This window comes from Anopheles funestus, chromosome 2RL (genome assembly GCF_943734845.2).
Source record: "Anopheles funestus chromosome 2RL, idAnoFuneDA-416_04, whole genome shotgun sequence".
In the NCBI taxonomy this organism is placed as follows: Eukaryota; Metazoa; Arthropoda; class Insecta; order Diptera; family Culicidae; genus Anopheles; species Anopheles funestus.
In genome coordinates this window covers 38,911,323-38,936,244 of record NC_064598.1, presented here as the reverse complement: position 1 = coordinate 38,936,244, position 24,922 = coordinate 38,911,323, and the positions used below count along the sequence as shown (strand labels likewise).

Sequence of the window (24,922 nt, the reverse complement as noted above, 5' to 3'; positions counted from 1 at the left end):
CGTAATAACATTTGCTATTCAACTGTACATTGAGTTCAGACTCGAATCCTTCAGTCGCAGGGTAGAATTTCAGTGTACAATTCCTATAAATTCTTTTTTGTGCTTTGATGACACTTCTTGCGTACTAGAGCACCTATCACTAGAAACAAATAAATTCAATTAATAGTGTGAACGTAAAATGTAGTATCAAAAAAAAATCTCTACAAGTCATTAACTGTGAAGGTATGAAAAGAAGCTCACGCTTACCATTTGATACAGTATTCTAGGTTTTTGTTTTGTTTCCCAAAATCTATCTATCACTATTTTGTTTGATTTTCATGAACACATTTTAAGTTTTGCGATGATAGTTGTTCAAAAGGAAGTCTTAACTAGTACTAAAGCATATCAAAAGAAGGTAAATTTAAGATTACTGTAGATTTGTTTTTCGTCGATTCTGTTTTGTCGAGACTGTTCTTGACTTGGCTATGCAACGCCTAAAGGCAATAAATTAATAAGAAATTATCTTTTATATTGGATACCTTCAGGCGTTGGTAGTCCAAGGCACAACTCCGAACAGCAAAATCGCCACAAACAGAATCACTTAAATCGCAAAAAATTGTATTTGAGTTCACAGTATGAGACGGTCAGATCACAACTTTTGACTTAGTGTATGAAAATAATATAAATTTATTAGTACACTACATGATCGATCGCTCAATTATTCATGGCGAATTTTGATGGGTTCTGAGTGAGTCTACTAGTGCTCTTTTGATGATGCATTTTTATATAATCCACCTGTATTTGTTTTTCATATTTCAAATACTATTAGTAAATCGTATATTATTCTATTGATATTCTTGACTAAATGGTGAATGAGTAATCTGTTGCTGTGAATAAATATTGCAATAGCAGTTCATGTAAACTATTTTCATTAGAATGGCTAGGTTACATATTAACAGATCTTCATGAATAACAAAACTTTGCTTTGACAAGTGTTGATAGTAGAAGAATAATATAAGTAATGATGACGTTTTTATAATACGGCTAAAAGTTCGTAGTAAGGTGAAAGGTAGTAGTAGTAGTGGAATACATAGTTATAGTATAATTCTTGTAGTATACATTGTGGCTAGATGATGTCTTATGCTATTGATCACTTGACAGCAGTGTTATCGGACACCTACCTGAACAGTAGCATCAGCCCTTGGACAAATGAGCGGAAGTTGTTGTGTCTAGTAATAGATGATTCAGGATCTAGCTCAATATTCCCAAATACCTAAGTTCAGGCGGAAATGGTTGGTATAGTTTTCTCGTACGCGCATTGAAGGACAACCATACGGGGCGTTTAAATTGCGCCGTTCGCTCAATGCTACAAGTGACTTCATGAGCGCACAAGTGACGAACCTCGCAATTTAAACACCGACTTGCGTTGGTAACACAAAGTATATTTACAATACAAGAAATTAAATCAAACGATAATAATAAATCGCTTCCAAATGAGCAAAAAATCGGGCAAATATTATATAAAAATAAATTATCCGTAGGAAGTAAGGGTGGTTGAGGTTCAAACGGCGGGGTCTGTCTAGTTTTAAACTCGTTTTGCTATTTTAAACAGAAATACTGTAATGTATGGTAGCTTAAACTATAACACTATAAACTACATAACTAAACACGCTATTTCACTTGAACTTGAACTCGTCTAACTCGTTTGCAAATGACAACATATGTACAACATGCCAAACACGGGTATTAAGGTGGCAAAAGTATTGAAATTTATAATTTGGTTTTATTTTGTGATCATTGTGCTTGAGGCATGTTGGAAAATAATTTCATGGCAAAACTTCAATACTTTTTGTCTATGTTTTTTATTAAATAATTAATTGCAAGTAGCAATACTTAAGAGGACTTGGGAGGTTGGGTTCACTTACTGCAACTCTTTTCGAAGCTTACGCAAAAATACTGAACCACTGTGACCGTATATGCTCACCAACTGTACACAACGGTTTTATGTAGGATCTATATGGTTTTGCAGTCGCCATAATCTAAACGGCTACCGGAACTCACACACACACACATACACACGCAATGTACGCCATTTAAAAAACACATTTACATACAAGAAGGAAGTTGTATAACTCATATTCAAAGTCATAATAAGTGTAGCAGCCATCTTGCCTTTGGTTGGTTGCAACTATAAGAAATTAACAGGGTTTCGGTGTATGTGTTTGTTTGTAGCATTGTCAGTTCTGTTGTGAGAGTGTATATTGGTTTTGCATTGTTACAATGTGCAATACGTATGCGCATTTAGCTCAACTTTTCCTATAAATTGGCAATACAGTGTATCGTTTGCTAAAGGGTTTTCGGTTTCGGTGGGTTTGGGTAGGATTTTTGGGGGCAGGTTTGTTGGAATTATTACCGAAAAAGCAGCAGCAGTGCGCCGAAAAACGTTTGAAAATTATTGTGACGGTTCAGAGCGGTGTCGGGATCGAACTTCATATTGCCAAAAACCTGCAGCCAGGTATGGCAGATGGACAGGCGCGTAAGCAATGGGCATGTGTGATGGCGCAGTTCGTTTGGTGTATTCCGATTCCACGATTTACGATGGCGGTCAACCGGTGTCGGCGATGTAATTGGGATTGTAGTAGGTAACACGTTTTGTGTTTGTAAGTAGTGAAATTTTGATAGTACGGGACGCAAGAATCAAAACATATTGGCACAAACTGGTAAATAAATGCCTATCACTATGCTTTCTGCAGATCTAGGTTTTGCATAAAACCCCACAAGATAAAGGTAACGTAAATGTAACATGTTCTATCTGTTTTCTGATGGTTTGCTGACTCTCAAAACACGAGCAATTATGAATAAAGAAAACGTAATTGTTAGTGATTAACTGCTCTATTCAAAACTGGCAATGAAAATAAAGAGGCGATATCAGTGGCGTTTGCCTCTGCTAAAATATGTGAAGAAAAAAAACCACGAGTAAATCTGTGAAAGCACTAGGTGCTTTAACTTTTCTATTTGAAAGAAGTGAATGAGTAAAGAAAAACTAAAAAGAAAAAAGGATTTTGATTATTTTATACTATTCTAAGTAGAACTGGAAAGAAGAAAATCCGAAACGAACAAACATTCTAACACTAACGGACCCATCCTGTTTGTAGCTAATAAAAGTACAAACTTTTTTTTGCGTTTGTTGGCATTGCGATTGCAAGAGAAAATTATAAAACGAGTTAATAAAAGAAAAGAAAACAAAAACGGTATGTAAAATCATACCATCATATCAAAAAACCTTATCAAAGCAAAAAAATATAAACAAATAATGTGGCTTTAAAAAGTTTTTACGTAACGACCAAATAAAAAAAGAAAGTGAAAATAAAAACCATCTTCCAAATATAACTTAAAACTTGTAAAACAAATTTAAATATTAGTTAATGGGCGAAATTCGAAGAAGAAAAATACCTGCATGCCAATAATTGCGTAGATAAAAAATAGCATGGCAATCAGCAAACAGACATATGGCAGTGCTTTGAATGATTGAACAAATGTCCAAAGTAATATACGTATTGTATAACCTTGTCGCAGTAGTTTGATTAATCGTGCGGCACGAAACAGTCTTAGGAATCCAACGTTGAAGGAGTTTTCCTGTTATTGCAAGCAGTAAAACGGGCAGAAGAGTAAGAAAATTGAAAGAAAAGAGAATAAGAAAAAGTTATGAGTTAATTAACAATAGAACTATTTGAACATCACACCCCACAGCAGAACTGCACTATGTGTGTACATTGACGAACATATAGGAAAAAAACGATCACGCTGCTACCGTCAAATTACTTACCCCTAATTCTAGAACTAAAGCGTCGATAATACTTCCGATAACTGTTATAAAATCGAATATGTTCCAAGGGTCCTTGAAAAAATTCTGCTCGATAGGGAATAGAATCAGCGTTTTATGCACGCGATGTGATTAGTGGTAGAGTTTTGTTTTTCAAAAAAGAAAAAAGAAAGAAAATAAGAATGATACAAAAAATTAGTAAATGAGATGAAATTTAAATTAAAAATCGGTGCATTCATGAGCATGATGAAATGTAATTTCAATGAATGATTTGTGTTATGTAAATACAAACTTAATCATTAATGAAGAAATGCAAAAAATTAAAAAATGAAAAAAAAAACAAATTAAAACAATCAATTATTGTCTAGTGGTTGCTTCCACGATGACTACATCATCTACTAAAACGTAGAAGTGATATACTGTTCGACAAAGTAGATTGTAGTTGTGAAAATAGATCAAGCAAAAATATGCAAAAGAAACCGAAACAGAGCATTAAACATAGCTGACAAAAACGAGAAAATAATTAAGGGAAAAACTTTGAATACAATACGAACAGAACCTAAAATCGTACAAAGGCTTCGTTGAATGAGCTTTGCTTCTAAACTAAAACCTAATCGTCTGTCCGGCCGGATGTAGCCAACGGATCTAGCCAACATACTAACATATTTGAAACGGTAGAAAAATGTACAGAAATATAGAATAACATAAATTTAAAGGGGAAAAAACGTTAGTTGTAAAGGTAAAATATGGAAAACGGTTCAATAGTTCATTGTCTATGCACATTGCCTGTTTTAATTTGCCTGTTGTTTTGTTTCGTACTACCAATAAAACTAACGTACATGATAGTGAGGATCGAAATAGCGAAGGAAATAATAAAAATAATCAGACTTAATTCTATGACAAAAATGGCATGAAGTACTACTAATGCGCAAATGGATCGACTACGAGCAGCGTTACGAGAGAGAAAGAGAGACAGAGAAAGAAAGGTTTGGGTGAGAAAATATATAACGGGAATAGAAAAAAGTTTTCTTAAATGATTTTGGTTTTCCTCTGACATACACGGTACATGATGGTTAAAACGCAAGAAGAAAATGCATGATCGTTTATCGGTTTATGCCCTTTTGTTTTGTAAGAAACAGCAAACATGTCGTTAGGTTTATGATTATCATCGACGACAAAACGAAAAAAGTAGTAAGACACAGTGAACGGAAAATCAAATATTAATAATACATAGTAAGCAACAACATAAGATGAAACAAGTACACAAGTACGAATTGCCCTTCTTCGGTAAGTTGGGATATTCTTTGAGCGTTTCGTTTTTGTTTTGATGATACATCGGACGGCTGATGGTGACGCTGGTACCAACCTTACATCCATAAGCGATAAGTTTCATAATAGTTTCCAGTAAAAAGAAGAACGTGAATACCAAATTCATGAAGCTCAGAATATCAATCAGAGTCGTTGGCGCATCGTGAAACTGCAGGAAGGAACAGGGGTGGCAAATCAGCAAATCTGGTAGATATGTTTTAAGTTGTTAGAACGGAAGTAGAGATGGTTAATAATTTAACGGGGTTTTCATTTTGCTTCAAACATTTTTTTCACTTCAGAGCTTCCTTTAAGTTTTCTCGTAAAAATACCGATCTTTTCACTTCCAGTAAAAATCATCCGTTGAGTACCCAATTGCAGAGAAAAGGAAAAGAAATACCGCCAAAAACCAGGAAAATAAAAATGAAACAATCACTTACAACATGCAATTTGACATCCTTACCACAACGAAAACAAAAGAAAATAAAACAGGAAGCCAATGTCAGAGCAGCAGAAAATAATGAAACATAAACATTGATAAGGTGACACAGAGTAGATAGCTGTTTTCGTTCGAGCTGATTAAAACAGTGGTGCGGGTTTTGTTCGGGCAGTTTTAAAGACAGTGAGGCTAGAATTTGATTTAACAAAAGAGTTGAATGATGCATCATGCCAATATCCATGCCCAAGATGTCTATTCATCTAAATTGCATACAATACGTGAGGCATGCACATGCAACCGGGCAAAGAAACACAGAAAGGAAAAGTATTAAGATGGAGAATGGAAATGTTTTTCTTCAATAATGAATTTTTTCAATTGGATTAAAAACAAATTTGATTTTGACATTAAATTTCAATAACCATCCTTTCTCCACCTTGGTGAAACATGCAGCATAAAGAGAGCGACGAGTGATTCATGCGACGAGTACAGTGACTTCAATGCTAAAGCGACGAACGTAATATTAAAATAATATGTTGGCTTGCTTTATTTCATGCTACGTTTAATAAGTTTTAATCTATATTCGACTGATTTGGCATGCGATGAACCTATGAGGATGATATATTTAAATGAAAAAAAAAACTATTTATCAAATGTAAATTTATTTACAAAATAAATAAATTAAAATAGGAAAACAATTATCAATTAAATAAAGAAATATTTTTCCGAAACGATTTAGCTTACTCGAGAAATCTTTTGGCAAAGACTAACATTCTGAGTTTAAATTAATCTTAAATTTAATTTAAATTTAAAATTAAATGTTGTATACATTATTCTTTAAAATTTTACATTGTACAATAGGTAGATATACTAATTGTTATCAAAATTTTAATAATCTAGTAGCTAAGCTAATAATCTGTCCTGTTAAAATTAATTATAAATTCAAAACTATTTAAATTAAATTAAAAATATCATTGAACCTACAAAAGCACAGGTTTGATAATCTTCATGATCGTTTGAAAAGATCTTCAAATAAGAAATTTAAGTAAATGTCTGTATATAAAAAGTAGTGAAGCAAATACTTACCCAGCACAATCTTCGAGAATCTTTGTTGAAATTTTATTTCAATAGTTTTAAGCACACAAAAGTAAAGTTAAGTTTACTCACCAAAGTCAGGATCTATGTGGTGCTGCATTGTAATACGTTTTACAGTTCCTGTTGAAAATAAAAAGCCGTGCAACCCTTACCTTGTTTTTCTATAGGACAATTCAAACACGCTGAAGCTTATCAAACCTTTGCTGTCATGATGAATAATTGTTTTTATATTTAAAAACAAAATTTGATGATTTTTCATAAACAAAAAAGTATGCATTGTGAGATGGTGTAAACAGAACAGAAGAAATGGTTTATAGCGAAATGCATATTAATATAAGCTCATTGAGATTTGAAACCAAACCAAGGTTGCATTGCGCGCACAATGAGCGGTCCGTCGTATACCAGTATACCCACCTTTACGCCAAATCCTATTATTTTCAGTATCGTTTCAACACTAAACATCCCGGTAAATCCCATGTTGAGATATTTTAACGATTTCTCAAACTCTTTTCCTTGATTGTGATACTGCGCATAGGGTAAGTCGTATAATGATTGTGTTAATTTGAGCATTGAAAGAAAACATTCACAGTAGACACGAAAGAGAAAATAAATCAAACAATTGACATTATTCAAAAGAGCATCCGAAGGAACGGTACGTGGAAAAGGGGCAGAAAGGGGAAGAGATTTGAATGCTAATATGGAGCAAAAACGGGACTGGAATAACCAACAAAAAAAAAACGCTGGGCTTAACATGAACACACATGATTAATTGTAATTGTTTTTTTTTAGTTGCTTTTAAAGAAACCAAAATGAAAAGGCCCTGAAATAAATGTGAAAAGCTCTTGCGATCAGTTTTTTTTTTGTTTTTTTGATTTGCTTGAACTTGTTAACAGAATAGTTGAGGGTCAGACTCTCAAAAAAGGGAGATTATGCATTCAGAGCGATTGGTAAATTGAACATTAACTGGTGTGGCGAATACTAAAGACAAGTCCATAATTTAGTCAGTTAAAAACGGTTCTGTAAAAGCTTATTCGCAGGTATTACAAACATTCATACCTCGGGTAAATATCGCAACATGATGCAGTCATGGTTTCGGAGTGTTGTGTATGACGTTTGTGATAGTGAAATTGAACGGTGTATGAATGAATGACTGTGTAATTAATGTCACATGTCGAGAAGAAAAAAACACAATTCCTATGATGCACTTTTACAACACAATACAGATGCAACATTCACACAAACGTACAATAAAAGTTGAAGGTAGTAGGGCCACGAGATACTGTAATCGTTAGGTCTCGTGTTCCATCACGTGCAGGAAGATGAAAATGCATTTGCCGTGCCCGTGTAGGTGTATGTTTGTGGAAACATGCTCGTAAATAGATGACGCAGGTGCACGAACAGATGAAGGGTGCCCAACGTTTGACGGATCGCAATGCATTCGGACAAATAGGAAGGATACATCGGTGCGACAAAGTTTGACAAGGGTGACGGAAGTGCAGCTTACAGTTATCATGCCAATAAGGAAAGACAGTTTGTGAAACCACAAAAGCCAACAACGATCCTGATCAGTACGTTGATCGTCTGGTGCATTCAACAGCAACGTGCACACACAGACTCAAACATAGAATAAAGGAAGAAACGAAAACAAACACAGGTGCAAAATGCATTCACAATACAAAACACAACAAAAAAATACATTTGTATTAACAATCGCAGGCAAACATTAACAAGGAACGTGATATTTTTGTAGTGGTGATTATTTAACACTTTATAGCGACATAACACACAGAAATGCACATTCCAATATTCCAATACGAAATTATAGTAAATTAAATTACACCATGCTGAGACAGCAATATAAAATTTTCATATTAATAATTTTTTAAAACAAATATAACACAAATTATACATTCGTTGTACAATGCAACACATGCGTTTACTTATTCTCCAATTCGATTCTCTATGCAACTGAATGCTAAGTTTAGAATAATTGCTGTTGCGTTACTTTTTTACTTTTAATGACTTTTTTGTATCTTTTGTTTTTTTATAATTTTTTAATTTAATATTTTTAATTTATTTAATTCTTTTTTTAAAATATTTTTTTAACGATTTGTCACATGCAGAAAACATAAAACAGGCAATGAAACGTATTTACATAGAACACGGGGAAAGTCATGCAAAATCGTGTATTAAACGCTACATAAAGAAAGTAAATAAGAGAAAACAAAAGTAAACAGAAAATACATGCGTAAACAAAAACAGTGCACAATATCACCACAAACGTTTACGGCAAATCATGCTGTACAAAACGTGCACGAACGTAATGAGAAAAAAAAGATCAACATTAAATAAGAAACAACAAACAGTAACTAACTCAATAGTTAAAAGTAAAGAAAAACCATAGCTACACTTCAACGGAGATATCAAACTGTGAACTGTTTTCCCTATCATCACAATACAGGCTGAGCTAGTTTACTCAGAGTGGGTAAGGAAATGTTGGACAGTTCCTATTATTTACATTTCATTATGTGTATGTACTGCATTGAGCGTGTTTTGCATTGACGAGTAGAACATTTTCGTTTTTCGCCCTGAAAGCCAAACAATTCCATCGAAAGGATATGTTTTGAAACCATCCGTCCAATGGAAGAATCGTAGATTGGGATTGGGGTTTGGAAAATTAATTCACTCAAACTGCATATCTTTTAAAAGCAATAAGATTAACGATGTTTCCTCTAAATTGAAAGAGAGCTTCAGTTAGTTGCACCGTACAAGGGGCCGGGAGAGGGACGTTCTTCCACAAGAGGGGGGATATTAAAGTTGGAACATAAGAACGGGGAACAACTACGGAACGATATACGCACCTTCATCATCAGCAGTAACGTATTGAACACGATCAGCATCATTATAAAGTACTCGAATGGCGTCGAGACGACGATGCGCCACACCTTGTATTTAAAACTATTCCGCTTGTTTGGCATGTAACGCTCCAGAGGCCTAGCACCTATCGTAAAGTCTATGCACGATTTCTGAAAATGAATAAGACGATTCATATCGAAAAAAAAAGATAAAGATAGTAATTATTCAATAAAATTTGTTTCCCTATCATTCTACTGCTGCAGCACAGAGAAAATAGTAACGGGATGAGGTTCTTTTTACCTGATTTTTATCTATCTCACCATCCTGTAGTTCCGCTTCACCTTGCTCTTGGAATGTAATGATAATCAAGGCCACGAATATGTTAACAAAGAAGAATGGAAACACTATGAAGTACACTATGTAGAATATGGACATTTCTATACGAAAGTTTTGGATTGGACCCTTGTCTTCGTAGGTAGCGGCCATCGAGTTTTGAAGCACTCTGAAAGAACAAAAAAGAGCAGAGCTCATCAAAGAAGGTGAAAACCAAAGTTGCAAAGAAGAAATTATTCGAAATGTTTGTGAACATACTGAGGCCAGCCTTCGCCCGTTTGTACGGCAAAGAGTGTTAACATGGCGGTTGCCACATTGTCGTAGTGAAAGCTTTGTGTCTTCCACTCCCTTGGTTCTCTTCGTGGCAGTTGATCAGCACCATCGTACACGAAAAAGTGCCCCCTGGAAGTGGAACAACGCATGAGACACGGGTTTATACAAAGATTGCACACATTTCCGTCTACTCACTTGCACTCTTCGCTCGTATGTTTGCTGTCGTCGGTGCAGTAGAAAAATTTCCCATTAAACAGCTGTACCGCGATGACGGCAAAGATGAACTGGAACAGTATGTAAACGATCAGGATGTTGATGACGTTCTTGAGCGAGTTGACAACACAATCAAACACTGCCTTCAGCTTTGGCACACGTTTGATTGTTTTCAGCGGACGCAGCACGCGCAACACCCGTAACGATTTGATTGTGGAAAGGTTCTGACCGGCACTGCTGCCGGTCATGTCAAAGCCGAAGCTGACGGCAGCACAGATAACGACGACGGCGTCCATAATGTTCCAGAACTCGCGCAGATAGCTGCCCGGGTGCAGTATCACACCGAGATCGACGATCTTTAGTAACATCTCGATCGTGAACACGCCGGTAAAGGCGTAATCGAAGAAGTTGAGTATTTTGTTGCGTGGCGAATCTTCCTCGACCGGGTCCTCGGCGGCTAGTGCGATCGATGACAGTGAGATGACGACCATGATGAAAAAGTCAAAGTACCGTAAGTTTACTACCCAATGAGCCGCACAACGTATACTGGAAAGAAATTAAAAAGGAAATTGTATCACACGTTCCCATGTACAGAAATGGTGGTACATGTCCACTATTCAAAACATTATGGCGTGCATTAGTACGTAAGGAACTCCTGAAGGTATGCAATTTTGTACATTATTATACTTTTACGCTCATCAAGATATGGTTGGCAGACAATCCTCGACGATTAGCGAAAATTTTTTTCATACAACTTCAGACGTAACATACGTAGTTCAGCTACTTACGGATTAGTTGGAGACAGCACAAACATGGATGAGTATGGCAGCATCGGTTTCGGCCCATCCGGTATGTCATCATCGTCCTCCTCCTTGTCTTCGTCCTTTTTCTTTCCCTTCGTGCTACCACTGCTTCCATTACCTCTCGTGGGCGATGGAGACGACACTTCAACGCGTGGCGGCGAACCGTCCGTTTGCATCTGCAGTGCCTCCATTTCCTTGTCCAGCTCCATCTGCTGTTTTTCCTTGTTCTCCTCAAGCTGTTCCTCCTCGGCGGCAGTTAACTCTTGCGCGTTGGCCAAATTATCGACAGCGATAGCCAAGAATACGTTTAGCAACGTGTAGTTACCGAACAGCACCAGAATGATGAAGTACAGCGAGTAGATCATGCCCTTCTTGTGACCGCCCTGCGATTCAATGCCCTGATACATGACTTCATTCCAATCTTCACCGGTGAGAATTTGGAACACGGTTAGCAGTGCGATCGGAAACGTATTGAAGTTCGTCGGCGGTGTACCATCCGGTAGATTGAACTGACCACCAAATAGCTGCATGCCGAGCAGTGCGAAGATCAGTATGAACAGGAACAACAAGAACAGCAACGAAATGATGGATCTCATTGAATTGAGCAGCGAGATGACAAGATTACGCAGCGAGGACCAGTATTTGGTGACCTAGAACAGAGCATATCCGCAGGGTGTACATATTCTCTGACATTAGTTTACATCTGCCGCAATAACCTTACCTTAAATATTCGCAATAATCGTAATGCTCTCAGCACAGACAAACCGAACGATCCTCCCTTCACTTCAGACCACACCACTTCGAATATTGAACCACTGATGACGACACAATCGAACCGGTTGAATGATGATTCAAAGTAAATCCTTGGCCCTAGTGCATACATCTTGATCCACATCTCCATCATGAATAGTCCGAGGAACACATACTCCGCGTAATCTGGAAGGCAAGAAGAGACCGTTAAATTATGCCATAAATCATATAAAGTGAGTAGCTGTTTACAAATGCTTACACAAAAACTGTGTTAACCAGTTCGGTTGTCCATAGTGTTCAACCGCCACACAGACGGTGTTGAAAAATACCAGCACTATGACAAACCAGTAGAACCATTGCGTTTTCACCGTGTGTCTAATCCAGAACCGGAATCGCTTCTCCGCTCGCCAGAATCCTTTACATTTTCCCTGCGTTTTCACTTTGGCTTTAAGATATCCTGGAAGAATAAAGAAAATCACTGCATTAGCATTGAGAATGGGTGGTAAAGTCCGTTCTACTGGCTAGCGAGGCAGAGATAAAATCTACTTCATTATAGTCGACAATTGTTAGTGAATGATAGCAAATAAAATGTGTACGATACAAACTGAAATGTAAATTATTATTTTAAAGTGTTTTTGATTTACAAAGCACAGTAATAGGCCCTAATAAAGTAAGGAAGCACCAGAATCGATTTTAATTAAATTTCTCTAATATGAGCTATTAGAATGTGTTCCTGAATGTATGCAATTTGGTATAAAATTTTTGATTTTAAAGTCTAAAAAATCCGTATTGCATACATTCAGGCTTAGAGCGTTCATCTTCGAATGAATAGTACTTTTATGAAAAAGTTTACTTTTTACTTCTGCAGAATGCTAAAATTGAATCAACTTCTTTTACATTTGAAATTTGACCTACTTTACCTTAATTGTAGCCTACCTTACATTGTAATGTCTACAAATTAAAGCCAAATTATATTCATTTCTTTGAAGATCGCACTCCCATGTATGGAAGTTTTGCTACAAGCATTGCTTAATAATTGCAAACCTTTTGCCCAGTACGTCAGCGTTTCCCAAACAAGCCATTGGCATTTACATTAGCTTTTACGGTAAAGAAAAAAGTATATAGCACATATTATGCACTAGCACCTACGAAGAAGCTACATAAACTGTTTTGTGAAATAAATGACACATCCGTACCTTTACCTTTCTTGCGCTTTGGAACAAACACTGCGCGTGGAAGTCATATGAAGAATTTTTGTTTTGCGTTTATTTTGTAACATTTGTTTTATTTTTTTTTAATGTTTTATTTTTAATTCAGTGGGCATTTAATGCACAGCGTTGTGAGACAGATCGCGTGACGATGGGGATACAGTGCATGCAACATGAAATAGAAAAGATAGATGAAGAAAACCCAACAAACAAACGGGACACAAGTAGAAAACAAACAAACAGACAGATAGGAACAGAGTATTAGAGTAGTAGTAACACCCAAAAACAGAAAACCAATAGAAACGAAACACGATCACAGACATGGATAGAACACATTTTTTGCAGATATCGTACTGCACAGGGTGTTTTGTTGTGTATGTTGGGTTTGTTGTGCGGTTTTGTTGATTATGTTGTTGTGTATATTTGTATATGGTTGCATATGTACTTTTGAGATGATTGCCTTATACAGAAAGGTAAATAAAGTTAGCAACAAAGTCACTGTTAGGAAACATCCATATTCAAATTGCATACTTTTAGGCGAAGTTATCAACAAATTGCTCAAAATGAACATGCTACATAAAAAAATTATCACTTTACGACCTTCCTAACAGTTTGTTTGTCGCTTAAACAAAGTCAATTTCTTGTAAGTGCTGTGTTTTGTATGTGTGTAATGCTGACAGTAATAACGGGAAACAAAGATAACCCTTGTGAGAAAAATCATCAAGTTACCGTCATCACCACAATCATCATCCGGATCATCCTCTTCGGTGTCTGTCGATTTAGATTTGCCGAGATTTTTCAGTTTTTTCCGTTTGGCCGCAGCACGTCTCCGGGCTGTGTTTTTGGTTGGGTTGGGCAGCCATTCATAACGCAGCGTTGCACATAGAAGGTAAAGGAAAATTGCATTATTCAAGTGAGCTTTAAATGTAGCAACAAAAATAGGTGAAAAGAAATAACAAAACCAGATGTTATGGATGGCATAGCTCTAAACTAGTTTTTGTTTGTCCCATCTGACAATCAGCTTCAATGCGCCACACACACTCTCTCTCTCTCTCTCTCAGTCTCTTGGTTGTGAAGCACCCGCAAGGGTGAGTTTTTCCCGCGCACTCAATAACAACACGCACACACGTTCGCCCGGAAACGGTTTCCACGAGCACAGGCTCACGTGATAAGCGTGAACACTCGCGGAAATGCTTCGTTCACGGCCGCAGTTCATCCCGGCTGTTGTTCATTCGGTGTCGGTGATAGTGTAGGTGGTAAGTAAACCCATCGCTGTTCCTTCCCGATGTGGCACAGCATTGCAAGCGGTCGCTTGCCATCGGTTTGGAGCACTGCGGGTAGCGCATGCGAAGTATACCGCGGGGGGTTTTTGGTATTTGTTTGTGCAATACCAGCGCATACGGCACACGTGTCGTCCCGGTGGCAGGTGTCCAATTTCTCGGAGATGAAGTGAGTTTCTCCACCGAAACGAACACTGGGGCAGATAGTGCAGGGCAAAAAAGAGGGGAGTTGGAAGAACTTGGGGGTACATGAGCATGCGGTAGATTTGTTCTATTTTTCCTGCATTGTTTCATGTGGTGCGGTGAACCGTACCGGCACTATCCGATGTCATAATTCATACCGTTCCGTACCCGACCCGTAATGAAATGCGGATGCAGTTTAATTGTATTCGTGCGCTTCGATACAGGGCAAAGAATCGATGTACGATGATACGGGATATGAAGCGTAAACAGAAATGTGTCTTTACCACAAAAGGGCTATCACATACAATGGGCTACGAACCTTCCATAATGTGCAACCGTTCCTCCTCGGTGGTGCGCTCCTCGGCCAGAATTACCTCCTCTGTTTTGTTGTGCGTGTGTGTGTGTGTGTATATGTGCCGTATGGAGGAGCAAGATGACGGATTGTTCCATTTTCCAGATGGAGGTCATGATACGGATGGTCCAAGATGGGCGGCACATACGCACGAACGGGCGAAATAAATATGCGTGTGTGTGTTTGTGTATGTGTTCGTGTGTATCGAGAGTTGCAATGGGTGTCGTTGAAATGGGAGAATAAAATGGCGAGAGTAATTAGTAAGCCAATTAGTAGGCGCTCCGCAGTCGCTCAGCGTACGTAGGACATGGGTACGGGGTTGCGAGCCGAAATGGGATAGGAATTCGTGCAAGATTCTCGGGGATTTTTTTTTGGATGACGTGCAATTGGGGGGGTGTACTGTTCGGTGTGAGGGAAGGAACCGAAGCGCATGTTGCCGCTTCGGTGGGACGCCTGGGATAAGGGACACCCCCATTTCAGGGCGTGTTTTGTGCCCTCGTATGTCCTTTCTTTCGAGGCAAAAGGGAAGGATGCTGATGAGTGGGACGAGTTGTTCGAACAGGATGTTCATGCACAAGCCGAAACAATAGCAATACTCTACCCGCTTTACAAATCCACTCGACGTAGCCGTTTAGTTCTTTTTCTAGCTGCTGTTGCCTACGTAGCTTCAGAAACTCTTGGCGGTTTTCTACTTTTTCCCTCTCCTTTGCAAACTCTCTACGGGAGGAAAATCGGGAGATAAATGGTTGAAATAGAAAGGAGAGTAAAACAAAAACAAACAATAAATATATAACATAAGATAAGCGAAATAAAGATTTCCGACCGGTGGTTATACGATTGCTAGCGGATTGCGTTCATTTTTTTTAAAGCGCGGCACATACAACAAAAAAACGGAAGTTGTTCAAAAAACAAATAAATATATTTCCTTGGCTGTCGTAAACGCATACTGCTGTAAGAGCAGGGCAGGGGATGTACAAGTACAAACTAAAGACAGGAATCAACTAAAACGGGTTTCGTTGGGGTCAAAACATACGGGAAACAGGGTGGGGTGGGAAGGCGAGGGGGTTTTTTTATTTTGGGTAAACAGGCAGATCGTTCGAGCGTGCTACGCGAAGCCGGCGGATCTGGTTCGGGAAATCGAGAAAAATCAATTTTAAAACCTGCTTGAGTAATCCAGTCGAGATAGGATGTCATTGCTTCGACAAACATTTGCCTGGAGCGACACTTGTGAAATTGAGCCTGTCGCTCAACGCGTCCTCTTTCGTTGGAAAACTCTCTGCCGTGGAGCCGCGGAGGCGGGACGTAAACCAGGTGAAAGGGAAGAGGCACACAATTGGCACATTACATCAAATAAAAAGGTACGTAAATGTTTTGTGAATATAAATTTGAAAAGAATAACAAATACAACAAGATCGAACGTATAGTAAAATACAGTAACAATCATCCACGCAAAAGCCGCCGGTTGAAGATTGGCCGTTGGTCCACGGCGCTGGTAAGCGCGTTTTCCGCCCTTTTTGCGAAACGATATACATACCCGCTGAGCACACCGAGAACTAGATTAAGCATGAAAAAGGACCCCAGCACGATGAGCGGCACGAAGTAGATCCAATTAAACGTCGAACCGAGCGCATCGTTTGTCTGGTGGTGAAGGAAAAATCGGGAAGACACTAAGGTTAGTGAAACCGCACCAGCAATGCGTACAGCAAGATAACTCCTACCCAGTACAGTATCGCCGTCCAGCCCTCCATGGTGATGCATTGAAATACGGTTAACATGGCGAAACCGATATTATCGAAGCTAGTGATGCCAAAGTTGGGTCCTTCCCACTGCTCAATGCAGGTGCTGTCGCTGCTGTTACAGACATACGCACCGGTCGGTGCTATCGTATCGTTATCTGCATTGCAAGGCGTAGGAAATTCGCCCTCTTTCACTATTTGAGCTGCAACGACGCACGCAAGTACGATGTAAATGGGGGTAAATTGGGTCATAACGTGTAGCGCCTAATACTTACAGATATCCTCTAAGCTATAACAACTCCTGTGCAGCGCACCGGAGTAAAATTCTAAGCCTATGATTGCAAAGATAACAATTGCAAACAAGACCAACAATCCTATCTGCAGCAATGGCGCCATGGCTTTGATGATTGATTTTAAGACTACTTGTAAACCTGGACGGACGCAGAAATGGATGTGCAGAAAGGAAGAGCAGAACGATGCGTTAGTATTTTTCATTGTATTTACGATTCTTCTTTCTAGACAGCTAAATAGGTTCTTGTTAAAAATAACAAAACAGTTGTTAGTGATGATATTTTGGCACGCTTATTGCATACTTTTAGGCGAAACTTTCAAACGCAGAAAGTTTTTAAATTCTGAAGGATGTGATGTAATTTTATATTTCATTTTGTGATTTTTAACAAGGTTAAACAAATGATTTACAAACCTAAACTACTACTAATGATACTATAAAAAAATTCTTAAACTCAACTATGCGTAACTAATTTACGATTCAAATTTATTGCTGAATTTTATTGAATGGTATAAAAATGTCAAAACTATTTTATGTTGTTGGAAAATATAATCAACTCTACGGGTGTAATCGTAAAACGTCCACCTTCAAGCTCAACGTCTGAAGGTTTGCAATATATTTTGTCGCATGATTAATTTTTGTTGGAAGGTTGACGGAAAAAAATTGATATTGCATATCTTCGGGTTAAGTAATAAAAGTAAAACTAAAACACTCTCCAAAAGTAACGCTATACTTGAAAAATATCAATTAAAATATTACATGCATTTTAATACTTAAACAAGGTTACTGATTCTGTATTGTCAATTACTCGAAAATGAACTCTCTCTAGAATTAATGAGTAATCTAAAATATAGAAATATTACTATGATCTACAAATCAAGTTAAAAAATTATTGAACACAACATTTACTATTGCTACGTTTGCCAACAGCGTCGGCAGCTAGTTGACTACTCACTAGGAATTCCAGAAACTAATTTTAAGGGCCTTAACACACGGATCGCCCTTAGTGTTCTCAGATCTACTTCCGGTCCCTTTTGGGGGAACAATGTGATGAATCTAGCAAAACAAGAGCAATCCCAATGAATTAAGGATCAGTTCAGACATTGGAGAGGAAAATGAGTTAAAGCCTAGTTAAGGTATGAAGCGCAAGCGAAGTTAATTGGGCTGTACTAAGATTTATGTAGCACGCTTCGGTACAGCATGGTTGCCTAATTTTTGTTCTATATACCGCAGCCTTCAAAGGAACCCGCTTCATTGATGATCAAGTGTTTCAGCTGACGGAAATATCGACATTATGGAAATTTTTACGACTGCCCGACAAAAAAAAACGTATCCGAACGAAATCAAGCATTTCATTTGTTTCGCACTTGACCTCCTCCGCCAGACCAGTGGGTCTGATCCTATTAAGGTCAATTTCCTGTAACCTTGTCGATGCTTTCGGTTTACGATGGATTTTGCGTATCAGCAGCAGGTCTTGACATACTTAGTTGTGGATTCGAGCACAATGACGGCACAATCTGACGGTCGCTAGCGTTGCGCTGGGCTGCTTAACTAAAACCACTACATCCTAGGTACTATTCCTAGCGTATAATAAAAGGACAAATCGCTGTACAGTAAGAGCAACACAAACTAGTAGCAAATAAATGCGGCACTCGTCAACCACTCGGCCGACGAGCGCTAACAATACACGCGCGACTGGTAAAAAAGATTTGTGAAACACTGTACTTGTCTAGCACTATAACTGGCCACTAGAAGAACTATGGTTTTTTTTGCTAGAATTAATTGACAGTGACGAAAACGCAAACACCGGCATCTTCGCTTACTTGGAATCCTTGAAACAAGCTTAAGTGGCCGCAAAACACGAAATGATCGAAGCATTCGCAAATCAACATCAACGTTGGCCTCAGCAAAAATAGTCATTGAACTGTGCGAATGAATAAAGTGGCATTTTAATCCAGGGCTTATAAGACATGCAGCGAGTTTAAAGAAATCCTATGTAAAAACAAAAAAAATGATGGTGGAAAAGAAACGCAGCTTCTCCAGCGAAGCTTAGAAGCTTTCCTGCAAATTGTAGAAAAATGGTCTGCTTCCCGATGAAAAACCAGGCTGCCAGCCTACCCCCCACCTACTTACCCCGTAACTACGACGAAAAAATCCATTATGTTCCATATGTTCCTGAGGTAGGAGTGTTTGTGCATAACAAACCCTAAGGCGAGGATCTTCAGTGATGCTTCGACGCAAAAGATGCCCAAAAAGTATGCTTCCGTTTTTTCCAGCTTCTGAGCAAGTATCGTCTTGTCCCCATGAGGTAAGTGCTCCTCCAGAGCCAATACCACGCAATTGGCAATGATTGTCAGCAGCACAGCGTACTCGAACGGAGGCCATTCAATTATGAATCGTGTGTATCTGGCGGAATTTTGGAGCATTGAAAATTGGGTGCGCACAATTTTAGAAACCAGTTGCCATTTTGGATTATCATACTACGACCCATTCCGGTCCGGTGTTACTTACTTTCTAATGATGTTGTCTTCTGATAAAATAAATAACGAGGTGGGTCCGCCTCCAGCCAGAGGCTGACCCCCTTGACTGCTGGGGCCACCCATTCTATCAGCTAAATAGTGGCCTCCTTTGCGTCCAAACTGTGTCCCGTTCGAGGTCTGACCTGCGAGCGCCGCTTCTTGAGCCGCAGCTAACCTGTAAGATATTATTCATAGACAAGAAATGTGATTTAGTTTAGAGATGAAGAAATGAAGCAGAGTAGTAGTAGTAGTAGTAGTAGTAGTCGCATATTCCCAATTATATTACTTATCTGGTTTAAGTTCTTGAACACAATGTTAACTCTTTAAGTCATTCAAAATCAGCTTTTACATATTTTAGTTTGAATTAAAAAATAAATCGTATCAAATCTTAATGCTATACCTCTTTGTTGCAGTAAATCAGAGATTACCTCACCCACTTGTACTCTGATCATCCCATCATCAGATTGATTGCAGCTTTCTTTGCTTCTTTATCCGGAAGCTTTGTACAATCCAATAGTTCAGCTTGCATTAAATCAGGTCGAATGCTTCAAGCACCGCCCAGGTACGTAAACGCCCCCGTTCATCATGATGATGTGCAGCAGCAGTCAGCCTTTTTCTGATGAAAGAAAGTACAGCTCATCAGCATCGGGGGACCCAAAAGCCCACATAATCAGACGGTTGCTGTTGCTGAGGATGCGGCACTTCGTTAGTCGACGCTATTACCAGTACCGAGCTTGCACCGGACCTGTGCAAGATAAATTTAGACACAGGCAAAGGCAACACGGGCGAACAATGGCTGCAGCGATGAGTTGCAGGCATGTATGCAAACTCGCTACGCCTTTACCGGATGCGCTCGGCGAACGGAAAGAATGATGCTTTACGCTTCCTAGCTGAAGCTTGCCAGTCCGCCATAAAAGTTCATCAACCGCGCAAGGCAGGCGGAAACGGAACTGGGTCACAAATGGCCGCTGGGATAGCGTTCAATTTACTATTGCAGACGACTGCACCTTTACTGTACGCTTTCTTACGTACTCTCGAGATGAACGGTTTTACTTTACGCTACGGAACCATCGTTTAGTGTCGCTAGTATAGCCAGCAAATACGCGAATGGATGGCTTTGTTTGCTCAGATCACGCAAGTTTCACGCCCGAGGCCATAAAGCCGGAGTCATTTGTTTCGATTCAAACAAGTTGCAAATTGCGAAACCTTTGCTTACAAACAAGCGCAGCATGTCCAGACGCTCCTACCTCTACCTATGCCTGTTATTTTGAAACCTTGTTCCTCTAGCACGAAGCAAAACGTACCACACCACCGATGGCTGGTGGTGTTTTGTTCCCTTGATACAAATCACAACAACCATTACGCGAAACCACGTACTCGACGAGGTGAAGCAAAACCGGCACATGGACAGTGTGCGAGATTTAGAACGAACCACGGATATGGGCATCAGTCACGAGAGGTTCCAAAGCGTGCTGTAGCCAACAATACTCTGTTCCGTGGTATCCTTGCTGGTTGGAACGTGAATTGTGTCCTCTTGTCAGATATCTCACTTGAAGCATTGCAATGATTTATGATTAATTTTTATTGATTTTTATGACTAGCATTGAACTCAACTGTTGTACACAATACAACTGCATAAAGCCATATAATACATTCGTTGAGAGGATGATACTATAGTACTATTCCATAAATATATAAATGTAATTTTCATAAAAGCACTCTTGAATATGTATCGTGTAATTGAGCATTTATGGAACACTTTTATTTACAAACCAAATAATACTGAATTACGATTAATATAGCAGTCATTTTAAGTTGTTGCGGTTTGAATGAAACATCACATTTGAAGATGATTTCCCTCTTGGGAAACAATGCGCCTGACAGTATGCAAATTAAACATCAAATCACTATTTAAACATTAAATAAATTTAGAAAGTTATAGATTGCATACTATCAGGTGCAGAATACTCTAAAAATAACCTAAATTAAAAAAAAAAAAACACGGAGAAACTAGTTCCATAAAACTTGTTTTGTTCACTTACACATGTTGAGTAATCCGTTACACATTAGTAATTCTTAAAAAAGAATAAAACCCGGAAGCAGCTTCTATGGAGTATGGGCATGAGAAATGTAATTGACCATATCCATTCTTTCTTCAAATGTACCATTTCGTTTCTTGTCCTGTGTATCAAGCGTACACTTCACTTCACCCCGTACCCAGGAAGTTGCTTACTAATCGCACCATTTACGCTACCGTGACAGAGACCTCGCCCTCGAACGATGATTGATGTCAGTGTGTTATTCCCCAACCGTACGGCGGTTATCAACTGTTGCGCGTGAAACGATCCAACAGAGTAACGCGCGTGGTTCGAAAAAGGACCAAACTACATTGCGTGACACTGCAGCAACGTTGACTGTCGCTAAAAATTACGATTAGCAACGAAAGTGAGTAAATTATACTCGCGATGATGCCACCAAACGGTAAAAAAAAAACCGGGTATCGCTTCACATTGGAAGGGTACGCTTGTTTGTCATTTCCGGCACTGTTTAGTGCCACACGGCGTAACGATCGCGTATCATGAAATCAACATAAATTCAGGTGAATACACAATTTCTGCTACCTTCAATCCACCAGAAGCAATCCGTGCTTACCATAAATTGTGATGTCCTTCATGGTACGTTCATTCGTGCCCCGTGGACCCACGGGTGTCGTTACCCAAAAACAGGTGCCCGTTTAAGGGAGCGTTTTTCTTTTTTTTTTTTTTTTTGGTCGAAATATTTAACCTTACAAGCACTTAATTCACCTGAAGATTTGGGTCGCCAAATCCGGTGGTGGATTTGGTACGGTTTTCCATGCTACACGCGTCACAGGGTGTCACCGGATAACGGATCGTATAAAACATTCAAACGAGTAATGTATTCCTTTACCACCCTTCCGGACATGCTACATGCCCGGTACCAAACAGACATTCGGCTATGGAAAGGGTACGAAATCATACGATATGACATAAAATCGTCAAAACTGACATAAACTTCGAACCGCAGGACACCGCATCACACGTCATAGTGGTGGCAGTAAAACAATCAATTCTAAGCCGGTAAAGCTCACTCTTGGTCGGCGAAACAGGGTTAGACAAAACTGTCTCTCTAAATTATGTATGCACACGATTACGTCACTCGGTCCTCACACGTTTCAAACGCGCCCCCGCCAACAGGACAACAACACGTACGTAGGGAAAGCCTTCACAAACACTTGTCCCGCTATGAAATGGTTATGGTAACAATAATGGTGTGGCTTCATAAAAGAAGCAAGAAAAAAACGCTAACCGATCAAACCGGTGTGTTGGTGGACGTTTCGAACGGGAAATATTAATGTGCCGACCTATGGAAACACGGCACTGTAAATAGAATGCGCGGCAATAATAATGGTATATCCACCTTTTTTTGCCATCCAAACCGGGTACCGTATGCAATAATCGATAAGTCAACACATAAACAAGTCTGACGCTGTACCGCTCGCGGCTCAAGTGCCAGACCGTATTAAGTTCGAAGGATGGCTGCTAAACAAGACATACAGCTCGCCCTGCGTCAGTTCCAAGCCCGAAGCAACATGCTAGCCCACCATTCAATGCGACCGAATGGTGGTGGTGGTGCTTTGGAAAATTATTTTCCTCACACACATTAAATCCAGCACTCGCACGTTCAACCCCTCCACCGGGAGGATCGACTCGCCGAACATTCGGTCTGCGTCACCGTGTAGCGTTGGTATGCGAGAGAAATGCACAATATCGAAACCTCGAACCGATCTATTTTTAGCACACCGTCCCAACCCCGAAATGGACGATGTGATGCAAGGCTTTAGGACCCACGCACACCCCGGGAACCGTCTGCAAAGTGGAAGTGCCAAGATGGTATAGATTTTCCTCCGGTTCCGGATCATCATTAGGGCACGATTGATAGCCGAACCGTTCGTTATTATTTTCACTGCCACGCGTAATGATTACGACTTCTCCAAGGTAGGTTTTATGTGAAGGCACGTATAGCACGATTTCTGTCGCGCCTCACCGACACCTTGTGAGGGCGTTTAGTGGTGAAATAAAATGATCAAAAATTACATAAGACGTGTACGTGTGTGGTAGGAATGTTTTACACACAAAAACAAAGAAGAAAAAAAAACGTTGAAAGCTTCCGAAGCGTGTATCCTTGATTTCACGTTTTGATTGAAAGATACCGGTTACGCTGTTCATTAGCGTTCAGGCTACACTCTACGCGACCGCTCTAGACTACGTGGGACATCAGGAAAATGCGACCAAGATCAATAGAGCGCGTCCTTGAACGTGCTCTAACAATGTTACGAATAACGGGCCACACCGGAAGGCTTGCCCCACTCGTGAGGTATATCTATTGATTCGGTACTGGAAGCTGGATGAGTTATGGTGTGTGTTTTTACCGTTTTTACACCACTTCCGTCCTTCCATTATTTGTGAAGTAGTTTAGCACAAGAACAGCAGAAACACTCCTATCCCTTGAAGGTCATTCGTAAGCGAAAGCTGTCCGGAGAAATGTTTAGCAGAACGCTTCTTGGCTTTTCTTTTTCATGTTTGCTTTTTTTTGCATGTTGAGAATCATGTGTAGTACCCCCAGTTATGGCAGGGGTGGGGAAAACGACTTTGATTCTTTTGCCACAACCCCTAAACGGCTTTTGGAAGGAGTCCTTTGCTAAACCCTCATGATGCATGATTGACTGTTTTTCTGACAATGACAGTGAATTGGAAAGCTGCTTTGAAATGGGTTTTTTTTTCAAGCTTTAGCCTAGTGCCGTAAGTATAGCAAAAATTTGCAACTCAAAAGGGTCCACTTTCCACTCGATTGAAAGAGGTGATGGCGATAGCGGGTAAACGGACTGGCTAAGTCGATACCAAATGTGTTCTGCCACCAAAGGGAAACGCAACCATTTGACCTTTTCGTGTGCCAAATGCTGTGAAAACGATCATCATGTAACTGTGCGTTAGCAAAATGGAATGATTTTTTTTTTTTGGTTTGAATACTCCATTTGTGTTTCCTTTAATAATGTGACGGTGTTGAAGATGAAACAATATGACCCATTTTCTGTTTTTTTGTGAAAAATAAACGCTAGCTCAAAAGTAGGTCAAACAAGCTTTGGGGAAGATATTATAATTATGTTTAATTACAGCTTCTGCAGAAAGATGCTTAACCTTTCCCAGAAGTTACATGCAGAGCGTAACGTATAAATATCACTTTCAATAGAGTAATTTAGCTTGAATTTTCCATTCAATTAGTTCCATTTGTTTAAAAACAGCAGTTTGCTTTTCGAAATGCATACTTTTAGGCGTTTTCCAAAGCAAAATTCAATGAAAATGAGAAATCGTTCTAAATGAGAAATTATTTTTCCTGAAACTTTCAGCCCAATATCAGCATCTCGTCATTGCCAAATATTTTCCTACTTCTAAAGCTCATGTTGGATCTCT

At 39.2% G+C, this 24,922-nt stretch overlaps 1 protein-coding gene across 24 annotated transcripts in view; it reads right to left on the bottom strand.

Moving 5' to 3' along the window:
- Positions 1-24,922, bottom strand: part of LOC125763851 (voltage-dependent calcium channel type A subunit alpha-1) — an 82,295-nt gene that overhangs the window by 20,035 nt on the left and 37,338 nt on the right. For 12 of the 24 annotated variants that reach the window (XR_007418410.1, XM_049427438.1, XM_049427452.1 and 9 more), the window contains 21 exons: positions 19,426-19,608; positions 19,048-19,320; positions 17,870-17,970; positions 16,901-17,056; positions 16,608-16,828; positions 16,424-16,527; positions 15,491-15,606; positions 14,857-14,916; positions 13,804-13,908; positions 13,063-13,092; positions 12,126-12,323; positions 11,838-12,052; positions 11,102-11,766; positions 10,296-10,859; positions 10,086-10,229; positions 9,795-9,996; positions 9,500-9,664; positions 7,053-7,163; positions 3,806-3,889; positions 3,433-3,615; positions 1,161-1,252 (listed from right to left, as the gene is read on the bottom strand). Coding sequence is in view for 23 of the 24 variants with exons in the window: in XM_049427438.1 (XP_049283395.1) it covers positions 1,161-1,252; positions 3,433-3,615; positions 3,806-3,889; positions 7,053-7,163; positions 9,500-9,664; positions 9,795-9,996; positions 10,086-10,229; positions 10,296-10,859; positions 11,102-11,766; positions 11,838-12,052; positions 12,126-12,323; positions 13,063-13,092; positions 13,804-13,908; positions 14,857-14,916; positions 15,491-15,606; positions 16,424-16,527; positions 16,608-16,828; positions 16,901-17,056; positions 17,870-17,970; positions 19,048-19,320; positions 19,426-19,608 (3,972 nt within the window). In the remaining variant the exon portion in view is untranslated. Of the gene's footprint in view, positions 1-1,160; positions 1,253-2,392; positions 2,485-3,432; positions 3,616-3,805; positions 3,890-5,168; positions 5,280-7,052; positions 7,164-9,499; positions 9,665-9,794; positions 9,997-10,085; positions 10,230-10,295; positions 10,860-11,101; positions 11,767-11,837; positions 12,053-12,125; positions 12,324-13,062; positions 13,093-13,803; positions 13,909-14,856; positions 14,917-15,490; positions 15,607-16,049; positions 16,166-16,423; positions 16,528-16,607; positions 16,829-16,900; positions 17,057-17,869; positions 17,971-18,737; positions 18,839-19,047; positions 19,321-19,425; positions 19,609-24,922 lie in introns of all 24 variants that reach the window. The other 12 variants (XM_049427446.1, XM_049427461.1, XM_049427462.1 and 9 more) reach the window with 10 other exon arrangements.